Genomic DNA, 21,103 nt, shown 5'->3' on the forward strand with positions numbered 1-21,103 from the left:
TGTTGAAGCTTAATGATTTCTCCTCCTGATTTTCAATCTATTTCTAGCAGTTTACATCAGTGTTAATTTCAGGCTTGTTTTTTTCTTTTTACTTGGGGTACAGGAAACACAATGAACTTTCTAGATTGCATCATGTTTTTTCCCCCTCACACTGAACCTGTTTTAACCAAAATCACATTTAATGGGGAGACTGAGAGAGGGAGTAAGTTGGAATATGTAGATAACTTTGCAAGCAGCAGCCAGATGGCTGCCTTTTCAACAAGTCCTTTTTCACTGTTTCTGCTTGGCAAACAAAAAATCTTTTCCTACTGAAGAAATCAGAATTGTATGTGGAATGAAGGATTCTCCATATCTCTTCTGAAAAAAAATATTTGTCCGAAGAAAGTGATATACTGGCTAGACGGAATTGTTTGAAATGATATACATGTTTAATACCACATTTGCTGTTTAGTGGTAGGAAGATTGTGAGAGCAGACCCCCTTCTAAGATCAAATCTTGTTCATCATTGCCGCGTTTGACAGATGCAGAACAGACAAGGCGGTCTGCTTGTGGAATCAAATAAGAGGAGAAGCCTGAAAAGCACCTTTGGGGTAATTTCTGCTAGTTTGAGTGCCTGGCTCACTGGACGATTATTGCGTGGTCTTGCTTAAGGGGGCTGGCACCATACGGCGTCTACACCCCCACCACTCAGTCTAGTATCTCTGGCTTGTCTTCTTCATGGAATTGGCAGATTTTGAACAACTACCCGTGTATGGAAAAAAATATGTCTTGAGGTTGAAGAAAAATGTTTCTTCTTACTGTTTGGTCATCACCCAGGAATTCGACTAACAATCAATACTAACACCTTATTTGAGTAAAAGATGTTTCCAGTCACTTTGACCTAGCTTAAAACGTCTTTTATTACAGTACCGCCAACCAAAACTGACCTGTACAGATTGAGCTCATTGCTCCCCCTGGGAATCAAACCCTGGTTTCCCATGTGCCAGTACTGCATACAGCCAACTGAGCCTTCCAGCCGCTACTCATGGTGTATGCATATGTTTATTTTTATTCAGTAAACATGCAAGACAATCTGTGCTTGAAATAAATGGTATAAAAGCCAAACTGGGTTAAGACTGGAAACCTGAAATGCTCAGACCATCATGTTAATGTCTGACCGGTTCTTGTTCATTAAATTTCTGAGCAAATTTTATTAAGTTCCATTAAAATATGTCCAACATGCTAACGTAGTCTTAAGCTTAAAATAATAAATGCCAGGATACCAGTGTATTTTTTCCTACCTTAAGCCATAACAAGCTTCTAGAACAGAGGTTTGCATTTTTATTGCTGGGATTTTTTTAAAAACCAGAAATAACCCTATTTTGCAGTGTACTTTTGTTTTATATCATTTTCCCTTTTAGCATATTTGTCTTGGCATTTCTTTGACATTTAGTAGTATTTCTTATTACAGCCTTCGGGCTGTTTTCACACTAGGATAGTCCTGTGGAATGAGTTCAAATGGGTGGAGAACACTTATAAATTTCAAACCTTCATCTGGTTTGATTTCCTTTTTCAAAAGGGGAACCTATAGCTGAAATGGACCAAACTACTTGGCATAATCGCACAGTTCCAAACATTGCTTGATTGGAATGGCTAGTCTAATCATCTGATTTCATCGTACTGTGAAGCGCTTGTACCACCTCACCACACCACAGACATTCTGTTAGACATTTTATAATATTCTCTGTGTTTTGCCTTTTGTGCTATGAACATTTTCTTCTTTGCTCCTCCTAATATGCAGCACTTAGTTTATTGACTTCTTTTACTACACTCCCACACTTTGATTCTCCCTGAAATGACCAAGTCCCTAGCTCTCCGGGGGACCGATGTTGGCATGTTGGCTCAGAGTTCAGAGGATCATTCACACGTTCCAAAAAACAGAAAATAAAAGGACTATTCTGACCAAAAAACTCTGGTCCAAAATAAATCTGGTGGTTTGAATCACTCTAAGTGTAGCTGTTTTGAATTGCATATATTAAGAAAAGGTTTTTTTCTGAAGTTGAGTCTATAGACCTAAAAATGCTGGTTATCTGTTGATTGTTCATTCTTGTATTTAGCATCATTCACATGAGTCTGCCCTGAGTTTCCTCCTTTCAAACTTTACACGCTTCTTGTTCCTTCCACACCAGACAGCACCTCTCTACAGCCTCTGGCCTTTGTATGGCAGCCATTGGCACTACTGGGCTGTCACATCACACCTTCTTCCCTCTGTTTTTGTCCCTCACCACCCCCACCATATCTCCTTCTCCCTGTCTTCAGCTTCTCTTATTCAAGTCTCCATGTGTCTTGTCAGTTGTGTTTGGCAATGGTGTCATTACTGGGCAGACCATATCACACTTCCTCCCATGAGTTGTCTGTCTGCCCCCTCTCTCTTTCCCTCCACTTTTCTCCCTCTCTTTCTATCCCCCTTGTGACTTGCCCATGGCGGTTCTGTGTCACCTTTATATCCAAGATATACTGTCCTTCACAAATGTTACCCACAATGCATTGCTCAACTGCCACTTAATCTTCATCCTCCGCCACTTGTCACCATCTCAGACCAAAAAGATGTGAAAAGAGTAAGTCCATCACATTGGAACAGGACAGAAAGTAAAGAAAGAGTTTTAAAAAGCCCGTACAAAGAGGAGTTACATTTGACAGACACAGTTCTTAACTGAATATAGCATTTGTTTTAACTTGGTTTGTTGGCATCAACCTAAACTTAGCAAGGTGCAGTATCAGGCACATAGCAGCACAGACAGGAACATCACAACTTTAAACTCAGGCTAACCTGTTATCGGTACAGGAATTTCCTGCAACACACATAGGGACAAGTCACTATACAGAATGGCAGACACACAACACAGTAAAATTACCACTTGAAGCATGGCTGATATTGGCCTGCGGATCGATAAAGGAGTTTTGAACAAATATTCCAAGTGCACATAATGCTTCTTAAAATCGTTTTGACAGTTTTTGTCTATTTCAGGAGACAACATGGAAACTTTCTATAATCTGTTTAAATATTTTATAAAAATATTAGTAGTAGGTTTTATGATGTTATATCATCTGTTTATCTATTAGTAGGCTGCACATTATTTGAGAACTTAACTAATAAACGGAGATTCTCGAAAAAAGACCTTTTTATACAACTTTACCCAAATTCTTACGCATTACTGCATTCAGGGTCATTCCTCTGGGTCTTCTTTTTATGTATATATATGTGTAAGTGTTGGCATGTTTTTTTTCTTGGAGTTTGACTTTCTTTTGGGAGGTTTTGATTGTGTGACACCCATGTGCAGCAGATAAGACGGCCTGTCACTCAGCTTTGGCCTAGCTGCCCTTTGAAGGCCAGGCCAGAGGGCGAAAAGGTGCCGCAAATGGCCTGTGAAGTTTACATACACTGCCCACTGCTAAACAGATTAGCTCTAATGAAGTGTCTAATGTCGGGGCCGCTGGCTGACATAATCCTGCCTGGCAGCCCGGCCCCTTGGCTGCCAGAAAAGCCACCCTCCCTCAAGCCCTCTATTCCGCCCTCGCATGGCCTCTGCTGCTACCTAGGGCGACTCCACACAGGGAGGTGCCCACTGTTAATCATGCTGGACAGTGTGCGATCTGACATGCAAATGTAGGTCATTGCATATGTAAATGTGTGATTACGAAGCTGGCATGCCAAGACACATTAGCGAGAGTGTGCTCTCAGCAGGCGGTTGTCAAAGCGCTTTAGAGGCTCATGCTAACATTTGTCAAGCTACCACACAGTGAATGAAAGCAATGCCCTCTTGTACTCTCTCTCAATCTTGATTTTTTTTTATTATTCATCTTTGAATTTAGTAATCTCACACTGCTAACCCTTCACAAAATCCTCCTTTGCATCAAGGAAACTTACTTTATACCAGTGCAGGTGGAGCATGACACACATCATCTGTTCTCATAGGTTTTTCCTTTACTTGTCTTCCAAAAAGCACAGTTCATCTGAAGTTTTAACTTCAGGTGAACTGCATGTCTGTATTGTTTTAGTTGTTTGTGTTGACAATTAGTCAGGAATTAGAATTGTTTGTAGACCTGTCACCGTGTTGCGCCAAGTGCTGCTAAACCATGTGTCATTCTGGCCGTCACCGATTCTCACACAGCTCGGAATAATGATGGTGTCATGTTGAAAAATGCGCACCTCAGTGGTGTTAATTGGACAGGGCATCTGATTGGTTCACGCCTCTCCCTTTGACTGTCAATTTTTAAAAGCAAGAAATGGGTGAAAAAGATGCCCCAGCATTCTACTTTAAAAGCTAGAAAGTTTATTATTTCTTCATCAGTATTCCTTTTTAGAATTATATTTAGCATATCAACTGGTATTTCTATCTGTTGAATTGTTATTTTTTTCCTTTTATCCTAATAATTCAATGGTCTGTCAAAAAATATAAGCTTCTTCAGTTAGAATTTTTTGAAGAATCATGAAATCACGTGGTTGAGTACTAATTGTAGAAAATATAAAAAATAATTAATATAACCCCTTTCCTGTTACAAATTAAATTAGCTCTTATACTTGCATACCTTAATTGTAAGGCAGTTAAATTATTTCTCTTCTATGAATCCCTCCCATTGTGAATTTATGGCGGCTTTTTAAAATGCCAGGGAAGTTACCAAATGTGGTGACATTCTTTTTGCATATTTTATTGCTTTAGAAATTAGTTATTGCCCTTCATCCTCCTTACCTCTGTTCTAAGTCTCCTGCCCCTGAGCTGCTCCCACGGTCACCCTGGCAGAAGTGCTAGTGACATGTGGCATTCTGATATCTGTCACCTTCTGTTTGCTTCTGCTGATGCCTTTTATAAGCTAACCAAAAGGCTGGAAAGGTCACACAGTTTTCTGTCTGCTGTTTTCACACATTATATCCAAGGGCCCTTTTTTGTTTTTGGAGTGTTTTTGTTTTTTAAATGGTGCTAGCTGAAAGTCTTTTTTCAGCACATTGATTCATGTGGTGAAGCAGAGTGAAGGAGTCCTTAAGTCATCGGCCCAATGCCAGAGTGCCAGTGAGATTAGTTGGCAAGAACAGAAAATTGAATTTTGGGCTGGTACATATTTAAAAACTCAGAGCAGAAAACACAATATAAAAACAATTAAAAACCCCAGGGTATGTATTTAAAGTAAAGCTCTGTAAAATAAGAAGCCATTTAAAACTATTCAAAACATCATAAAACCATCTTTGAGCAGATGAGAAGCCAATGCTGTGATCTCAACACTGTTGCCTTCTGAACTTAGTCAGGACAAACTTTTAGAGCTGGAGGTTTTTTTTTTTTTAATTAATATTATTTTCTTTTATCACCCACTGCAGTCAAGGACTGAAAGGACCGTTTTGTTTTAAAGTGTTGTTTATTATTTTTTTTCCCCAAAAACTACGGAAAGCAGGAATCTGCTGATAATAGTAGCACACATTCGTTTTCAAAGTGGTAAAAAATTGATTCTTATTACCTTCTTTTTTTTTCAAATTGTGGAAAATAGCAATGAATCATGATATTTTTTTAATGTGTAGATAGATGGTGTGAATGGGTTGCAATTTTTTCTCCTCAGAAACCAATGCAGCCGGACATGGGCTACAACTCATTGGCAAACTTCCAGATTGAGAAGAAGATTGGCCGCGGACAGTTTAGTGAGGTGTACCGAGCTCGGTACATACTAGACAACACACCGGTGGCCCTGAAGAAAATCCAGGTAAGGCTCAATAATATCATTTCCAGATGCAGGTTGTGATATAATATGCTTGATATGTGGTCACTGTGTATCATTCCAGTCTGTACCATTGCATAATGTGGAGTCCTTTCTTTCATTCAAGCAGTATAAGTATATTTTTAGCTTTTATATTGTAACAGATCAGTTTGGCTACTGCTCCCGCTACACTTACTGTTTGATGTATGACATAACTGTATACATGTACTTTTTTGTATGCAGTTTCATTTTGTGAAAATGTGGATATCATAAAGTACTTTGAGCTTACATGTACATGTATGTTACCTCACATGTAGTACTGCTACCTTGATTTACAAATGCCCACTGCTCGGATTGACTGTACACAGAGTTGAGTGAATGCTCCTCTGATATAAAACACCTGTAGTCACTGTATTCCCACCTTCTAGAAAGCAGAAATCCATGTTCTGTTTTTTTATTTTTTATTCCTGTTTTATTTTTTTTATTTCCTTCAAGCATTTGTACATTTCTCCGTCTTACAGTTTTTTGAATTTGTCATTACACCCTTCTCTGTCCTCCCTCTCTCACTTCCCCTTTTGATCTCTTGATAGATATTCAACTTGATGGATGCCAAAGCTCGGCAAGATTGCATCAAAGAGATAGATCTCCTTAAGGTAAAGAACCAGAGAAAGTGAGACGGCGGCATGTGCCGTGCTGTGTTCTCTTAAGGTGCCTCAGCTGAGACCCACCATCACAGGAGAACAATTGATCTGCGCCAGACGGCGTGCGTTTGTGTGGTGTGCGTGCGTGAATTTCCTTCGATGGTTGCAGATACAGCGCGATGTTTGAGCATGTGTGCACAAATCAAAATGTGTGAAAGTATGCATGTGTGACAATCCATGTGTGTTACTTTCTCATTGTCTCTCTTGGGTGTATGTGTTTGTGCATTTGTGTGCGCTTGAATACACTAGTGTTACATCCCTCCAGGCCCCCATTGGCTCATTTTTAAATCCCATAAGTATTTTTGGTTTATTTATTTATTTAGATCATTTGGAAAAGCTTAGAGCCAGGCAACCACCAACAAGATATTTTTAGCAGTGTCTCTAATGTGTCTCCCCCATTTATTATTGCTTTGATGATTTTTCTTTTTTTTGTGATATGGTTTCATTTGTTAAACTACCTTTACATACTGTGTACAAATGTAATTTTGACATTCTCTAAAAGATCTTACATGTGTGAGAGCTGGGAGTTTGTCAGTTGACAGCATGCTTTCTTGCATGTTTGCAGTTTTTGTATTCTTTCCACTTGCATTGAGGGTAATCAACTGCCTGCTAAAACATTATGGGTCAAATAGGAGAAAAAAAAACAAAATAGTGTCTCTCAAAAGATCTTTTGTGTTACCGAACAAGGACGTGGATCTTAAAGACACAGATTAAACACTATGAAGAGCTGTCATTTGAACAACCCATCATTGATGTGACAATATGAGACAATTGTGTTTCTGACCCCAAAACTAGTCTGAGGGTAGGGTTAAGTATCGCATTATGTCAGTTGATGATTTTTCTGATAATTTATACTCACATTTTTTTGGGTTCAAGTAGTTGATCCCTTTTTGTTCACATTTTCCCCCTTGTTGTTCCTGTCACCTCTGTCTATGGCTTGTTTAGTGAGCTAACACAGTTTATGTACAGATCTCCCTCGTGTTCCTCCCTCTTGTCTGATTTCCTGCACTCATTGCACTTGATTCCCACATTTATATCCTCCAGTCCGATTGCTTGTGAGCACAGAAGTTGTGTGCTTTCTACCCCGCCTGATGATAAAGGGGCTGAATGTGAGGGAGACGGTCCTTCTGTCTTATCCTCCACTAGACAGGCCAACAGGAGACGAAGCAAAATCAGAATAATGAGAGGCGCGCTGGCATGGGCCAACTGGAATGACACACATAGTCACCGATGATCATGCACACACTCCCGCACACAGACTCTGTTGTGGTCTTTCAAAAGTATGCCTATTTATTTATTTGTTTGTCTGTCTGCATTTTTCCATGCTCATTCATCTGCATTTTATCGCCTTGGCATGATCATTTTTAACTTGGGACTCGCTTCTTTGTTTTTGTTTTTTAATTCTCATTGATAGGGGTATTGCTTGCTTTCTCCCACTGTCTTTTTTTTCTAATTCCACAACAGTTGTTTCTTTAGTTTGTGGTCGTCATTATGAACTTTGGCATGTCTTATGACGAATGATTTGCTCTAATCAGTAGTAGAAAGCTGTAATGATATCCATTTGTTTTTTAGTCTGTTATGCATTTTTGGAAAAATGTGGCACATGTGCTGCATGGATTCTGCTTCTTATTAGTGACTCAATAGAGCACTGGCCTTATCTAGGTTCATCTAATATAATTAAACCACAAGAAATTTGGAATCTGAGCTTAAAATTCTTTAAAAATGAAACTTTGCATTCAATATTTTAGTCGTTGTTGCATGTGCAGCAGCTTTTTCCCTTTTGTAACACATTTTTGTGGCTAATGAACTCATAACAGTTTGCTTTTGTGGTTAATTTTGTGCTATCTGATAGCATCACTCCATATCTCTGCGTTCTTTGAAACACATCACCAGCTCAACAAACGTATCATAGTCTTGCATGATTAAGTAATTACACACACTGTTGGGGCTCAGCCAGCATGTGTAATTACATAATCATGCAAGACTGTATGGGATATTTCCCAGTGAATGATTGTTGTTTTGCAGTAGAGTTCCATCCATCATTTACATAAACATCTGCATGTTCAACATATTTCTCCGGTCCTCTGTATCTTTCGCCTGAGGTCCAAGTTGTGGAAGAGCCGTGAGTTGTGGCAGGCAGAGGGGGGGGGCTTGTCATCACTCCTCGGCTATGCTACCGTGTGGAGCTGTGCTGAACTGCCAGTCTGAGCCAAAAATACATCTGGCAGGAAAGGACAAGGGAGGGAGAAGGAAAGATGGAGACATTAGGAAGGGACAGGGAGGACGAATGGGGAGGAAGATTGCGGATAGATTCCGAGATGGAGTTGCGAGTGTAGTGTAGCGTAGTGTACTGTACTGTGCTCTCCTTTCCCCTCTTCTCGGCATCATCCAGAGCATGAACATTTCTTTAATCACAGCAGAGAAGGCATAGCAGAGCCGAGCGGAGGAAGCGTGTCACACCGCTCCTTCTGCTCACATCACAGCTTCAACTCTCCACACATCACCATCTCTGCACCCCCACCGTCATCGCCACCTTTTTTCTAACTCAGCTGACTTTTTTTTTTTTGTCTCTTGTTTCTTTTTTTTCCAATCCTGCTTTTGTTCCCCTCTCCTACATTTTCACCCTGCCCTGGCTCAGCTCCTTTTCTTTGTCTGTGTCACTGTGTCATTTGTTTTCTCTCCCTCCATTGTCCCCATTTCTCTCCCTGCTCTGTATTTTGCTCTGGATGGAAAGAAACTTTCGCTTTACTACAGGGAATTTTGTTTCTGCCTTATTGACCAACCAGCAGGAAGGAATCTCAGCTAGAGATGAGTCTGGGATGCTTGTTTTTCTGACTGCCAACCATGTCAGCCTGTCAGGCGCTTGTGTGTGCGTGTGTGCGTGCGTGTGTATGTGTGTCGTATACAAGGGCGGTTGTCATCATAGACAGGGGTTTGTTGTGACATATCACCCAGCTTTGTCACACATGAGGACAAAATTGTCTCATTAGGTCTACACCTACAAATACGTATTGCATGTATGGTTTCAACCTCTTCATATTAATTGGTGATTTATGTATCAATAGCTTAAAAGTATTATATCAAATTTGTTTTAATTTAAAAAAAAATGCTTAAAAGCTTTCCAGAAGCACAGAACTGTTACAACTGGTGCCCAGAATTTGACAAGTGTAACCAACATGCCTCCTGTTTGCTTCATCCTTTCCTCTGTGTCACTTTTTTCCATTCAACAGCAACTGAACCACCCTAATGTGATTAAGTACCACGCATCTTTCATCGAGGACAATGAACTGAACATAGTCCTGGAGTTGGCGGATGCTGGGGACCTCTCTCGTATGATTAATGTAAGGAATCTACTCAAATGCAGCTCACATTTTTGCATAAAGAAAGGGCAATAAATGCTACTCAGAACAACCAGCAGAACCCTCAAAGCAAACAGTAAAAAATGCAGTTAAGTTATGCAAACTCAAATATACGCCTGTTTTTAATTTGTTGATATTTTTGAACCTATGCTTTTACTTTTTAAAAAATAGTTGGAAATGACACGTTTCAAATGAATATTGAGTTTTGCCAATTAAAAGTCATTTTGGGCAGTGTCTGCTTTGATGGATGATCCGTTTTTAACACAAAAGCAGTAACATTTTCGAGTTTTATTAAAGACTGAAATCATATTTGCATTTGCTACATTAATTAGTTTGTAAAAACACAAAGTAGTTGAATGCTTCTCTTAAAATTATGGTTAATAAATAAAATCAATTGGCTCTATGAAGGCTGATTACCCAGGTTTTAGAGACAGATTCTTTCTTTATTTTAATTTGACATATCTGCAGAAATATGAATTATTAGCAAAATATTCCATTTATACGTAGCAATAGTTGTGTTTTTAGGTGGATTAGATACAGAAAATAGGGGATTAAAATGGGTAAGGTTTTGATCAGATTGTTGAACCAAATGAAACTTTGCTTGAAAACGTATCAGTTAAAGCCTTTCAATTTACTCTTTTGTAATTTCTAAACAAATAAATAATAATTTGTATGACTGTCAATTTTGTTTGTACTTGGAACAGTCCACACATGCTTGGATTTCCTAAAATGTTTTTGCATGTATTCAGCTGCATGTACGAAAGGGTCTTAGACACATCTAGACATTGTATTCTGAAAAGTTTTCCATTTTAAAATAAAAAAAAAAAGTGTTCTGACCAAGATTGAATTGCAGCTGTTGAACAACTGTTTGAGTGGAAGCCATAAATTGCTGACAAGAGCCTTTGTAACTGCACTCATGTCTGTGGGAGGCATGTGGTTTCTGTTCTTTACAGGATTTTGACTTCTTGGTCATTGAGTCATTCTGATTCATCCATTCTAAACTCAAAGTAAAACCACCTAATATAAGGCCTCATGCACACTTCTTTGATCCCGGTAGTGTGTTAGCATCTGCCAAACTATAAAAAGACATTGGTTGATACCAGAAAGCTACTAATGCTCGTAACATTCCTACTGGTGGAGTACTGTAAATTATATAAAACAAGTCATGATTTAAGTTATTTGGTTAAAATGATTGCAAAAGTAAATTAAGTTTAATCAGGTTTGATGTAATTAATTACATGTTAATTAGATTATCCTTAGCTATCCAGTTGTGGTCAACAGTGATAGAAAATTCATTATCATAATTAGTTTTGTCTTTGCTTCACACTTAGATTCAACAGTCGGCTGTACCGAACCGCCAGTCATTATAAAAATCTGACAGTATTTCAAATTAGGGATGTGCATGTGAAATGCCTGGTCTTTCCCCATGCATAAGTGATGCTTCAGCATTGTATCAGTGCAGCTCGACAAGCTGTTTGCAGTCATACTCAGCAGCTCCACATCTGCACAGTTCAACACAGCAAATTAAGATAGGCGAAGATTAGTGGTACAAGAGAGCGAACATGACAGGCTTGGCGCACTCATGCACACGCTCGTACACACATGCACGCACGCAATTAAGCATACATATAGAGTACTTTGTAAGCAGGAAAGGTACAGATGCGGTCAAAGAAACAGATTTACTCAAATCTTCTCAGTTACTCTTTACAAAGATGTTACATGGCAGCCTGAGGAGATTTCAAAACAAAGCGGCGTGTCACTGTTACCTCGGTTTAGCTACTGAGAATGCTGTAAGCATTCAGGCTCTGCCATATCCCTATGTCTGCAATCACACATACATTCATCTTCGGTGCACCATTTGTCTCCTGCACTGTTTAGCATGTGTTTTCCAGTGTAACAGTAGCAGACAGCATCTCATTCTAAGGGATAAAAACAGCTTTTGTAGCATCACCACCACTTTCACACACATAAACTACCCGCCCAACCCTTTAATTATTTTAACATTTTTTTATTTTTTTTATTTTCCCAAAATGCATCCTCCTTTTTTTCTTTTCCTCTTCTCTGTTCACTCACTCTGACCATCCCAGGATTCTTGCAAAAGCAAATGGTACTTGATTTGCATGCACTTACAGAATATTGCATGTGCTGTGTTTGCTGTTAAAGGCATAAAAAAGAGGGTGTTGGTGGGTGTCTATGTGCTCCCCCATTGACATCAAACGGCCCTCTGATATGGAAATAGGAGGACAGGGAAAGAATGGCTCCTCACTGAGGCTTTGTTTGGATGTAGGCCAAAGTCTATCCCATCCTTTCTTCATCTCTCCATCTATTCCTATCCCTCTCTTTTCTCCCACACCTTTCTTCTTCCCTTCATGTGTCGTTCACTGTCACCTTAGCACTATTCTTTACTATTTTTTATTGTGTAACTGTTCTCTCATCTTTCTTATTCATGCTTTCACGTGGTATTTAAAAATAAAATTTCACCAGGCGTCATCTTCTCCTGTCTAGTCTTATCCTAACCAGAGATGAACCTCAGGTTTTATACCAGAAAAATGAGCAAAAACTTGATGACATTTTTCTATTTTTTTAATTTTTTTATTTTTTTATTAAACATAAATATAAATAGTATTATTCAGGGTTGATATGAGTTTACTTTTAGAGACTTTTATTTTTTTAATATTCATTCTACTACTATTTTTCTGTAATAAAGGATCTTTTTTAACTAGCGATTTAAAGTAATCAAAGAAGAAATTTTCTTAAGGAAAATGATAAATGATTACACTAAAAACCAACAGACCAGCTGCTTTTTTTGTCTAAAAATATACAAAAATGGCCAGTTTATAGATGTGATGAACTGATACTGCACTTTGTCGATACTGTTGCTTCACTTTCAACTTTCAGAATTTAATGTTGTATGAATAGATAATCTTAATTTGATTTTTTTAAATCAAAAGAGTGATTTAGGAAGAATCAATAACTGACAATCCAGCATACATACCGTACATACACATTCAAATCCAATTTTTGAATCCAAGACCTACAGATCATGTCATTGTTTGGTCAAAAAGAAGATTCAGATCAATGTTATAGCCAAAAGCATTGAATTATACAGCCCCCTCCTGCATGGTAACCAAATGTCTTTAGATGGAAAGATGCCTTCAGCAGGATAACATGTGATTATCTGTGCAATCTCAGGTTCAAGCTGTGCGTCAAAGGAAAGATTGCCCTAAAATAAAAGAGACATTGTTTACTTTCTTGTCCATTTCTCTATAATTCACCACTTTTGCACCTTTTTTTCTTACAAAAGGCCTCTTTAAATGGGTAAATCTTAATCCTCAAGCAGAACTCTTACCCAAGTTGGCTTTCGTCCAGGCACTTCTTTCCGGGAACTGAAACCTCAAGAGCAGCCCATAAAATTGTTATTATGGCAATACTTAATACGTTTTCATAGTCTGCGCTGCTGCTTGAAGCACAAACTCGGGCCATTTTTGTTGCTGGTTTTAGCCACTGTAGATCCACAAAACTCAGTCATCACAGTGGTTTCTTCGTGGGGCAGAGCCACCATCCTGATTATGGGGAAAAAGTCCATTTGGATATTATTTGAGCTTTTAGAACAAGTGGAAGCACAAAACCAGTGTAACTGAAGTCCTGTGTGCCAGATGGGGGAGGTTTGCAAGGTACCACAAATTTATTTTCTCTGTTCCTAAGAACACATGTGCTTTCCATTGTAGGTTGTAGAGAAAATAAGACTCAGCTTGGTAAGGCAAGGGACAAATGAGAAGCTGTTCTGGGTTGCATTAAGATTGAAGTCAAACAATACAGGCAACTGCTCCAGCATATATGCATATACACATTATTTTTACCCTTTTAAAATGTTGTCACGTCTTCCTCAATATGCTATCTATCATTTGTGTTAAATGTTTTATTTAGTTGTGTCTACTGCTGGTTTTTGGTATATTTGTCCTTTCTTTTTTGTGAATGTGTGCGCCTCCTTTATTGCAGCACTTTAAGAATCAGAGGAGACTGATCCCAGAGAAAGCGGTGTGGAAGTACTTTGTCCAGGTCTGCAGGGCGCTTGAACATATGCATTCTCGGAGAGTCATGCACAGAGGTAAATCATCGTTTACTTCAACTCACTGCACGAAACCTGTATAGCCCAAAAAAATGTTTTGATGATTTTATCAACCCCAATAAAGTCTGAAATGTGTTTTCTTCATAATGTAACATCACCCATAAGACACTGAATTATAATTTTATCATAGTGGCACTAAAAAAATGTAGCTCTCTTTGTTTTTGGAAATTGTTGTTTAGCATCCCCGACTTTGAGTAAATTAAATTACAAGAAAAGGTCTAAAAGTTGATTGGCATAAACATTTTTTGTTGTTTATAACTTCTATTAAATAACACTTATTAGTTTGTGTGCCACTTAAAGCTTTCAATCAAGTCCTGGATTCATGTTCACAGGCTGCACATTCCCAGTTATAGGTGATAAACTTCCGTTTCGACTGACTTTGATTAAGGTACAGGGACACTAATGAACCCTGAGCTCTGAACTTTAACAACCGCTTAACGAGGCGGCCAAATCAGCGACACTTTACAATTATACGAGAACAGTCAATTTCAAAGGGCTGATGCCGGGCACATTAACTTTCTCCTGAAAACAGATTGCAAACGCCCACATTAACTAAAACAACATCATAATGTCTTTAATCTCGTCATGTGTTTTGAGTTGTACCTGAAAAAAAAAAAAGGTTAATAAAACAATTATTTGTGGATTATTTTTTTTCCCACTTTCTCTTCTTGCAGACATCAAACCAGCCAATGTATTTGTCACAGCCACTGGTGTGGTGAAGCTAGGAGACCTGGGACTGGGAAGATTCTTCAGCTCCAAAACAACTGCTGCTCACTCTCTAGGTAACTTGTTATACTTGGTTAGTACGGATATGTTTAACCAGGCCTGGTGAGGTTGTTTACATGCATCATGCAGTCATAGTGTGCTGCCTCCTCACAGGACACTTTGCTACTTTTCACCTTTGCCCCTAACGCAGATTAACCCTGGAGCTGCAGTTTTAAAGTAAACAAGTCGCCTTGCTCTGGATTCAGGATTAATGTCCTTTTGATATGTTTGCCACTTGTAGAAATGCATTAAGTAGTAAACAGACACCCCCACCTTTCACCCAGTGAAAACAAAATAATCAATCTTGTGGTTTTAAAGCGTTTCTTATTTTTTCAGATATGGGAACAGTTTTGTCACTGGTTTCTTGTAACACTTCTCATTGATTTAATGTATTTTTATTAAAGACTTTATTCAAGTACTTAAATGTCCAGTAAGCTATGATAGATCATTGGAGATCACTTTGCCGACCACTAAACACCACTTTTAGCCGGGCCTATCGAGACACATAATATTGTAATATTATTCTCATGGCCGTTTCTGCTACTTCTTAGGTTGGAAATTTTTTTGCAAAGCTAATTCCATAGGCGAATATAAGCACACCATTCACACTGTCTCACTTCCCCTCGTCAAACTGTTCTTTACCACAAACGCTGTGCCGATCTCAGCAGCACAGACTTCACAAAGTGTTAATCACATGATCAACTCAACAGGAGCCCAATCAACTTTACATTGTGCAGTAACAGCAAAGCAAGGTAAATGCATGGAGACTGCTCATTAAAAGCTGAGTGCACAGCGCCCTCTTTAGGCTGAGGGTGGTAAGACGGTCTCGCCATTAGGGATCAAGTTAATACTATTAATTTAGCTTCAGATTCATTGAACAAAAAAGATTCTTGACTGTACCCGGCACAGAGACCCTCAACATGTAATTATGAAGTTAGATGAATTTCAAAGTTATTTTTTTTAGCTTTTTAATACAACAAGAAGGCTATAAAGCCTTAAAAAATTGTGAAACAATCATTTATCCTCAAAAGAGCAGCAATTATTTTAAGTTCACATCAGTACATACTTTTTTAGAGAAGAACGTTAAATATCATGTTGTGCTGACTCAGGCTGTCTAAAAGTGGCCAAAAAAATAGAATCTTTCTTAAATCAAACCCAGTGACCCTACATTATAATGTAGCTAATGTGTGCAGATTATTGTAATCTGGGATCTTCACACTTTGTCCCCTTTGGATTTCCTCTGTTACATTTCTAGTTGTGTGCTTTTCATAGCACATTTTCTCTGTCACATTCCCTTCTCTCTTAATTCTTTTTTTAAGCCCCTACTTGTCATTACTTAGCTAAACTGTTCAGGGAAAGAGGATGTAGACGAGGAACAGAGAGTAACGGAGTTTTAAAAAAAATAGCTTGAATAGTAAACCAGAAGATGATGAATGCTGAGAGTGAAATGAAAGCTATGTATCGAAAAAAAATGGAGCATAAGAGATGAAAGGCTTTAAGAAAACAAAAAGAACAGAAGGAATGCCACAAGAAAGGATGTGACAAAAATAAAAAAATGGGCTTTTAGAGAGAAGAAAGGTGGAATAAGTTGGGCAAGCAAGAACAGCGGTTTGACCAGAATACAGGAGAAGAAAACAGAGACATTAGAAAAATGTGAGGAGGGCCGTAAATGCAAAATCATTCTATTTGTAAGGGCCAGTCTAAATTATATTTACATTGTTTATGATTTTCAATCAATTACCTTCTATACACAAGAATAAATAAACATACATGGGAAGAAAATTGTGCAATTTTACTTACAGAAATTGTAAAACCTCCCAGGCATGATACTATAGAAGTAAAAAAAAATAAACTGGTTTAAACAAGGAACTAAAACCCAAAGGACTCCTGAGATAGACACAATTTCACAGCTGCAGTGTTAAGAGTGAATGCACATTGTTAATAAGAGATAAAGGAAACTGGAATACACATGAGTAAAGGTTAGTCAGTCATTAGAGGGCTGAGTTTACTAGTCATTACAACCAGTTGACTATAGGAAGTAATATCTACAATAACACTACTAATGAGATAGATGGTGTCTACAGGTGCTGAGGGAAAAGGAGCCTCTGGCTCTATACTGTTGAGTGGGCTCAGGTGGAGATCCTTAAAATATGAAACTGCACCAGCTTTATGTGATATTAGGAGAATTAAACCATAGCAAAATTGTACTGCACTTTTGGTTTTATAGCATGAAAATAAAGAATTCAGTTCATATAGGGAAAAAAAGGGTGATTTTTTTTTTTGTTTAATTTAATTGAAAGAACACATATTAGGATTTTAAAACAATATATGAACTAAAAGATCAGCAGGGGTCTGGTATTGTTGACTTTTTTATTATACGGCATCTTCTCTCTTTTTCAACTAAGCTTATGTTATTATGCAAAAGAAGAAACACATTATTGTCATTGCTATTTATAATAATGGATATCAATCCCAACATGGCTTTCAATTTATTTGCATGAATAAGTAATGTTCCCTTAATTCAGCTCACTGAAGGAGCCAGAGCCCGGGACTACTGCCTTTTTTGTGCAACTATTAGCATAAGAAAGTCTGATTCTTTTAATGAACTAATAATGAATGTTAGGGGAGCAAGTTCAGAGTCTACCATGAGACCTCTCAGCTCTCACACACCACCCCACCACCCTCACCACAACCACACACTTATCCACACACAGGCAGGAACGCATCTAAACCACAATACCGAGCTGATGACCAATTAAAATAGCTACACTTTATACACATTATTCTTCTATTTGCTTTCTTGGTTTTTTTCCAGCAGTGCAGATGCTGGTTATTTTTGACAGGTAGCGCTTCATTATACAAAATCACACATTTAACATAAAAGGATCTTTTCCTCGACGCAATTAAAATAGCACTAAAATTAAAAGCGCTAGCTTTAATTTCAGTTTCCCCAGACTTGAAGCGTAATCCCCCCCTCTGTTATAGTTTTTATTAATTACAATTATCTTATTTGAGCATTTTCAAACCTGTTAATGTACTGAAGAGCTCTGGAGAGTTTCTTCTGCATGTGTGTGTACACACGCATGAGAAAAGTGAGGGTGTTTTTCCCATTTTTTTGTGCAAGCTGGCAGTACTTCCCAAATGAGAAGTTTTCTCTGAAACTCAGCCCTCTTCCACTGTTTATCTGTAAATTTTGAATTCAACGAGTGCTGCATATAAAGCAGAAAACGCACTTTTCTTTCTTGACCAATATGATTATACACATTTTTACATAATTGTGGCAAAAACTGGTTTACCGACGAGGTTTTAGTCAGAATAAATTAAAGATAGCTGTTGAATGGACAGCTTTAGAAAATTTAAAGTAGTTAACTTTAAAGACATAATAAAAATGAGACTTTTCTACTTAATGAAATTAGATTTTTACTTTGTTTTAAATCCAGGCCCAACATAGCTGGTACCTCTTAACCCTCATTCAGATTATTGCAGAATAGGATGTTAAATAAATGTGGCTTGAGAGCTTCTCAGCACAGGTTAGTCTGTGGTTGAAAAATGTCATTCCTTAACCATGTGTGATCAATAAAGTCCCTCTGCTGGATTTGCATGAAAGACTTTTACATGGGAAATCAACGTAAACAGAAAGCAGATGAAAAGGCAGCTTGTCGAGCTGCAAAGAAAACAGCACATGTCCCTAACTTCTTGCGGCGTTTGATAGATGCAATGAGAGAGACGAGCTTCTCTTTTTGGCTCTTTTCTGGAGCCATGGCAGTTTGGAAATGGGTTTGAAAGCTTTTAAAGCTTCTTCTCAGGCACTCGTTTTAACTGAATTCCACTAATCATGTTTGAATTCTGCATATTTTATGTTCACGATTGTTTCCTATACATGTATGTGCAACTATCTAACAATTTTTTTTTGCCTTTTTCTTCTTTTTTTTAGCTTATAAAAAATTAACATGAGCAAGATATTTCTAAAGGTGTCTTATCTGTGGTGTTCCTGCTAAATTATGGAGGAAAGATCCGTATCTGTAGGCATAGTTTTCGGTTTCTTGCATCCTTTTGTGGGCAAAATTTGGAAGCATTCGTTTGCAATGCAAATTGTTAATTTTCAGTCTCTGCCTCGTTTCCTCCTTTTCTACCTTTTATTTGACTTTCTATTTACCTTCTCTCTACCGTTTCCTCCCTTCCTCTGTGCTGCAGTGGGTACCCCTTACTACATGTCACCTGAGAGGATACGTGAAAATGGCTACAACTTCAAATCTGACATCTGGTCGCTCGGATGCCTTCTCTACGAGGTAAGCTGTAGCAGTCTGTGCACAAACTGTCACCTCACACTCCCAGGCAGGAGTGACATGAAAACACACAGGTACAGTGACACACATAAACAAACAAACCATCCTCAATCCTGCATAGTGTGAAGTATACTTTCATGGGTTTTATTACCACAGTTGCAAAGTTTTCAAAAATATTAATGACATTGAAAAGATTTGTTAATCTCATAGTTAATTTGTGTTATTTCTTACATTGGAATGCATTTCTTTGTCTTTTTCTTGACCAGGAGAAGTAATTTCTGTTAGTTGGACTAAAACCACAAGATGGAACAGAAGACTAAATTAAAAGAAGAAATTATAAACTTATCTTAAACATTAGATTTATAATTCAAGGGCTTTTTAATTGCAGGAAAACCATGCAGTTGCACTTCTATTTTGTGGCAATCCAATTTTTTAAAGGAAGTACGAGATTTTAAGTTTTTTTTTTTCCGCACCTTAGTTATTTTACTTTCAGTTCAGCTCAACTTGTGATAGTAATTTTCAAAGACTTAAAAATCATTTTTAATTGCCCCATAAGTCATTCTGCATTTTTTGTTACATTCTTCTAGCAAACTCTGTAACCTTTGCTGATATTTGGGACTTTTAGGAATAAAGTGATTATTTTTATATTTTTATGACATAATATTAAAATCATATATAGATAATTGCCTTTGGTTAGAAATAAAGTTTAGTTTCTCAAACTTTACATAATCGGGTAAAAAAACGGTTTTCTAAAATTTAAGCTATAAGCCAATTCTATACAGCACAGGAGAAAAAATGGGATTCGAGATGAGCCACACAATGATACAGATGAATGGCAGCAGGCCGCCTGACGTCGCTCTCTCTTAAAGGTTCACACATCTTGACCACACGCAGACGAGACCGAATTCAGAAGCGTATTTTCAGATGAAGAATTGCTCACATTTTCCTCCCCTCTGCCATCTTCAAGTTCCGGATCTTTTGGGCTTCCTCTCCACACATCACTAACTGCACCTTTTCCCCCAGTGCAGGGATAGAGATGGAGAAGCTCCACAGTAGAAGGCTTGCTCTGGTTGGAGGTTGTGCTTGCTCGGAGATCACAGTATTTCATGCTAATTAGTTTCAAGCAATGCTTTGCACCAGTGCATGTTTGGCTGGCTGAATGTAGGGGTCTTGTAGGTCCTAATCTGTACTTGTGCTATCTTTCGGTCTGTGGAATTTGTTTACATGGTATTTATGACATATTACAATGGTTTGGTTACAGTACGCCTTTTTTTTTTTGCTTACTTTTGACTAAAGTGTCTTAGATGCACATCTAGTTGAATTATCTCAGATTTGTAATTAAAATGTGGTTGTTTTTTGGCTTATATTTAAAAAAAATATTGTCAGAGGACTAAAAATTGTAGCCAGAGTCTGGTAGGCAACATAATTTAAATACAGTTGGGTCTCCTCAAGAATGCCAAAAGACAAAAAAAAAAGAAGAATTGTTGAAAAACTTTAACAATCTATATAGGTGGCTTGAAGAATATAGCAGTTGTACATTGCACAAGTCATGGAAGATTAATATGAGTGAGAAGGCTGGAGAGGAGCAAGAAAAGAAGTGGGAAAGAAAAATAACAAATAGCAGGAGAAGGGTTATGGATTGGTGGAGCAAAGAGAAAGATGGGGGTTTTCTGAGAGATGGAGAGTTGGATGCACAAGAGCAAAGACGGAGCTCTGACCATCAGGCCAAGGTTAGCGATGCACGAAGCCTGCAGAGACAAAGATTTTACAACCTTATTGTTACTCGCTTTCACCATCCCATGCATATTCTCTTTGAAAACGAGGTGTCTGCTTTCCTCTTTTCTTGGTGAGAGGGCTCCACAGTGTATAAAGTGTCAGGAAACTTATGTCTTTCTCAGAACTCTCTTCTTCATTCCTTTTTGCTGTGCTCTGCTCCCCTCTCTAACACTCCCCTTTATATGCTTTCTTTTTCCTAACTTAACTTTCAGGCATATGGAATTCACACAGAAGATTCATGTCTGATCCCTTTGGTTCTCATTGATTTCACTCTGAAAATACAGTCAGGGATGAGGAATGTGCTGGTGTTTTGATGTGTTTTCACTTCCATGAATCTGTGTGTTTGTATCGCTGGGAGTTCTGCTC

General features: G+C 38.1%; 1 protein-coding gene across 2 annotated transcripts in view; it reads left to right on the forward strand.

Moving 5' to 3' along the window:
- The window catches only part of nek7 (NIMA-related kinase 7), a 57,631-nt gene that overhangs the window by 21,547 nt on the left and 14,981 nt on the right, over positions 1-21,103 (forward strand). For both annotated transcript variants that reach the window (XM_036211554.1, XM_024278881.2), the window contains 6 exons: positions 5,587-5,727; positions 6,312-6,374; positions 9,653-9,763; positions 13,781-13,889; positions 14,585-14,692; positions 18,870-18,964. In XM_036211554.1, coding sequence (XP_036067447.1) covers positions 5,593-5,727; positions 6,312-6,374; positions 9,653-9,763; positions 13,781-13,889; positions 14,585-14,692; positions 18,870-18,964 — 621 coding nt within the window. In that variant the 5' untranslated portion in view covers positions 5,587-5,592. The remainder of the gene's footprint in view (positions 1-5,586; positions 5,728-6,311; positions 6,375-9,652; positions 9,764-13,780; positions 13,890-14,584; positions 14,693-18,869; positions 18,965-21,103) is intronic.

The sequence above is a fragment of the Oryzias melastigma genome, linkage group LG4, assembly GCF_002922805.2.
Source record: "Oryzias melastigma strain HK-1 linkage group LG4, ASM292280v2, whole genome shotgun sequence".
NCBI lineage: Eukaryota > Metazoa > Chordata > Actinopteri > Beloniformes > Adrianichthyidae > Oryzias > Oryzias melastigma.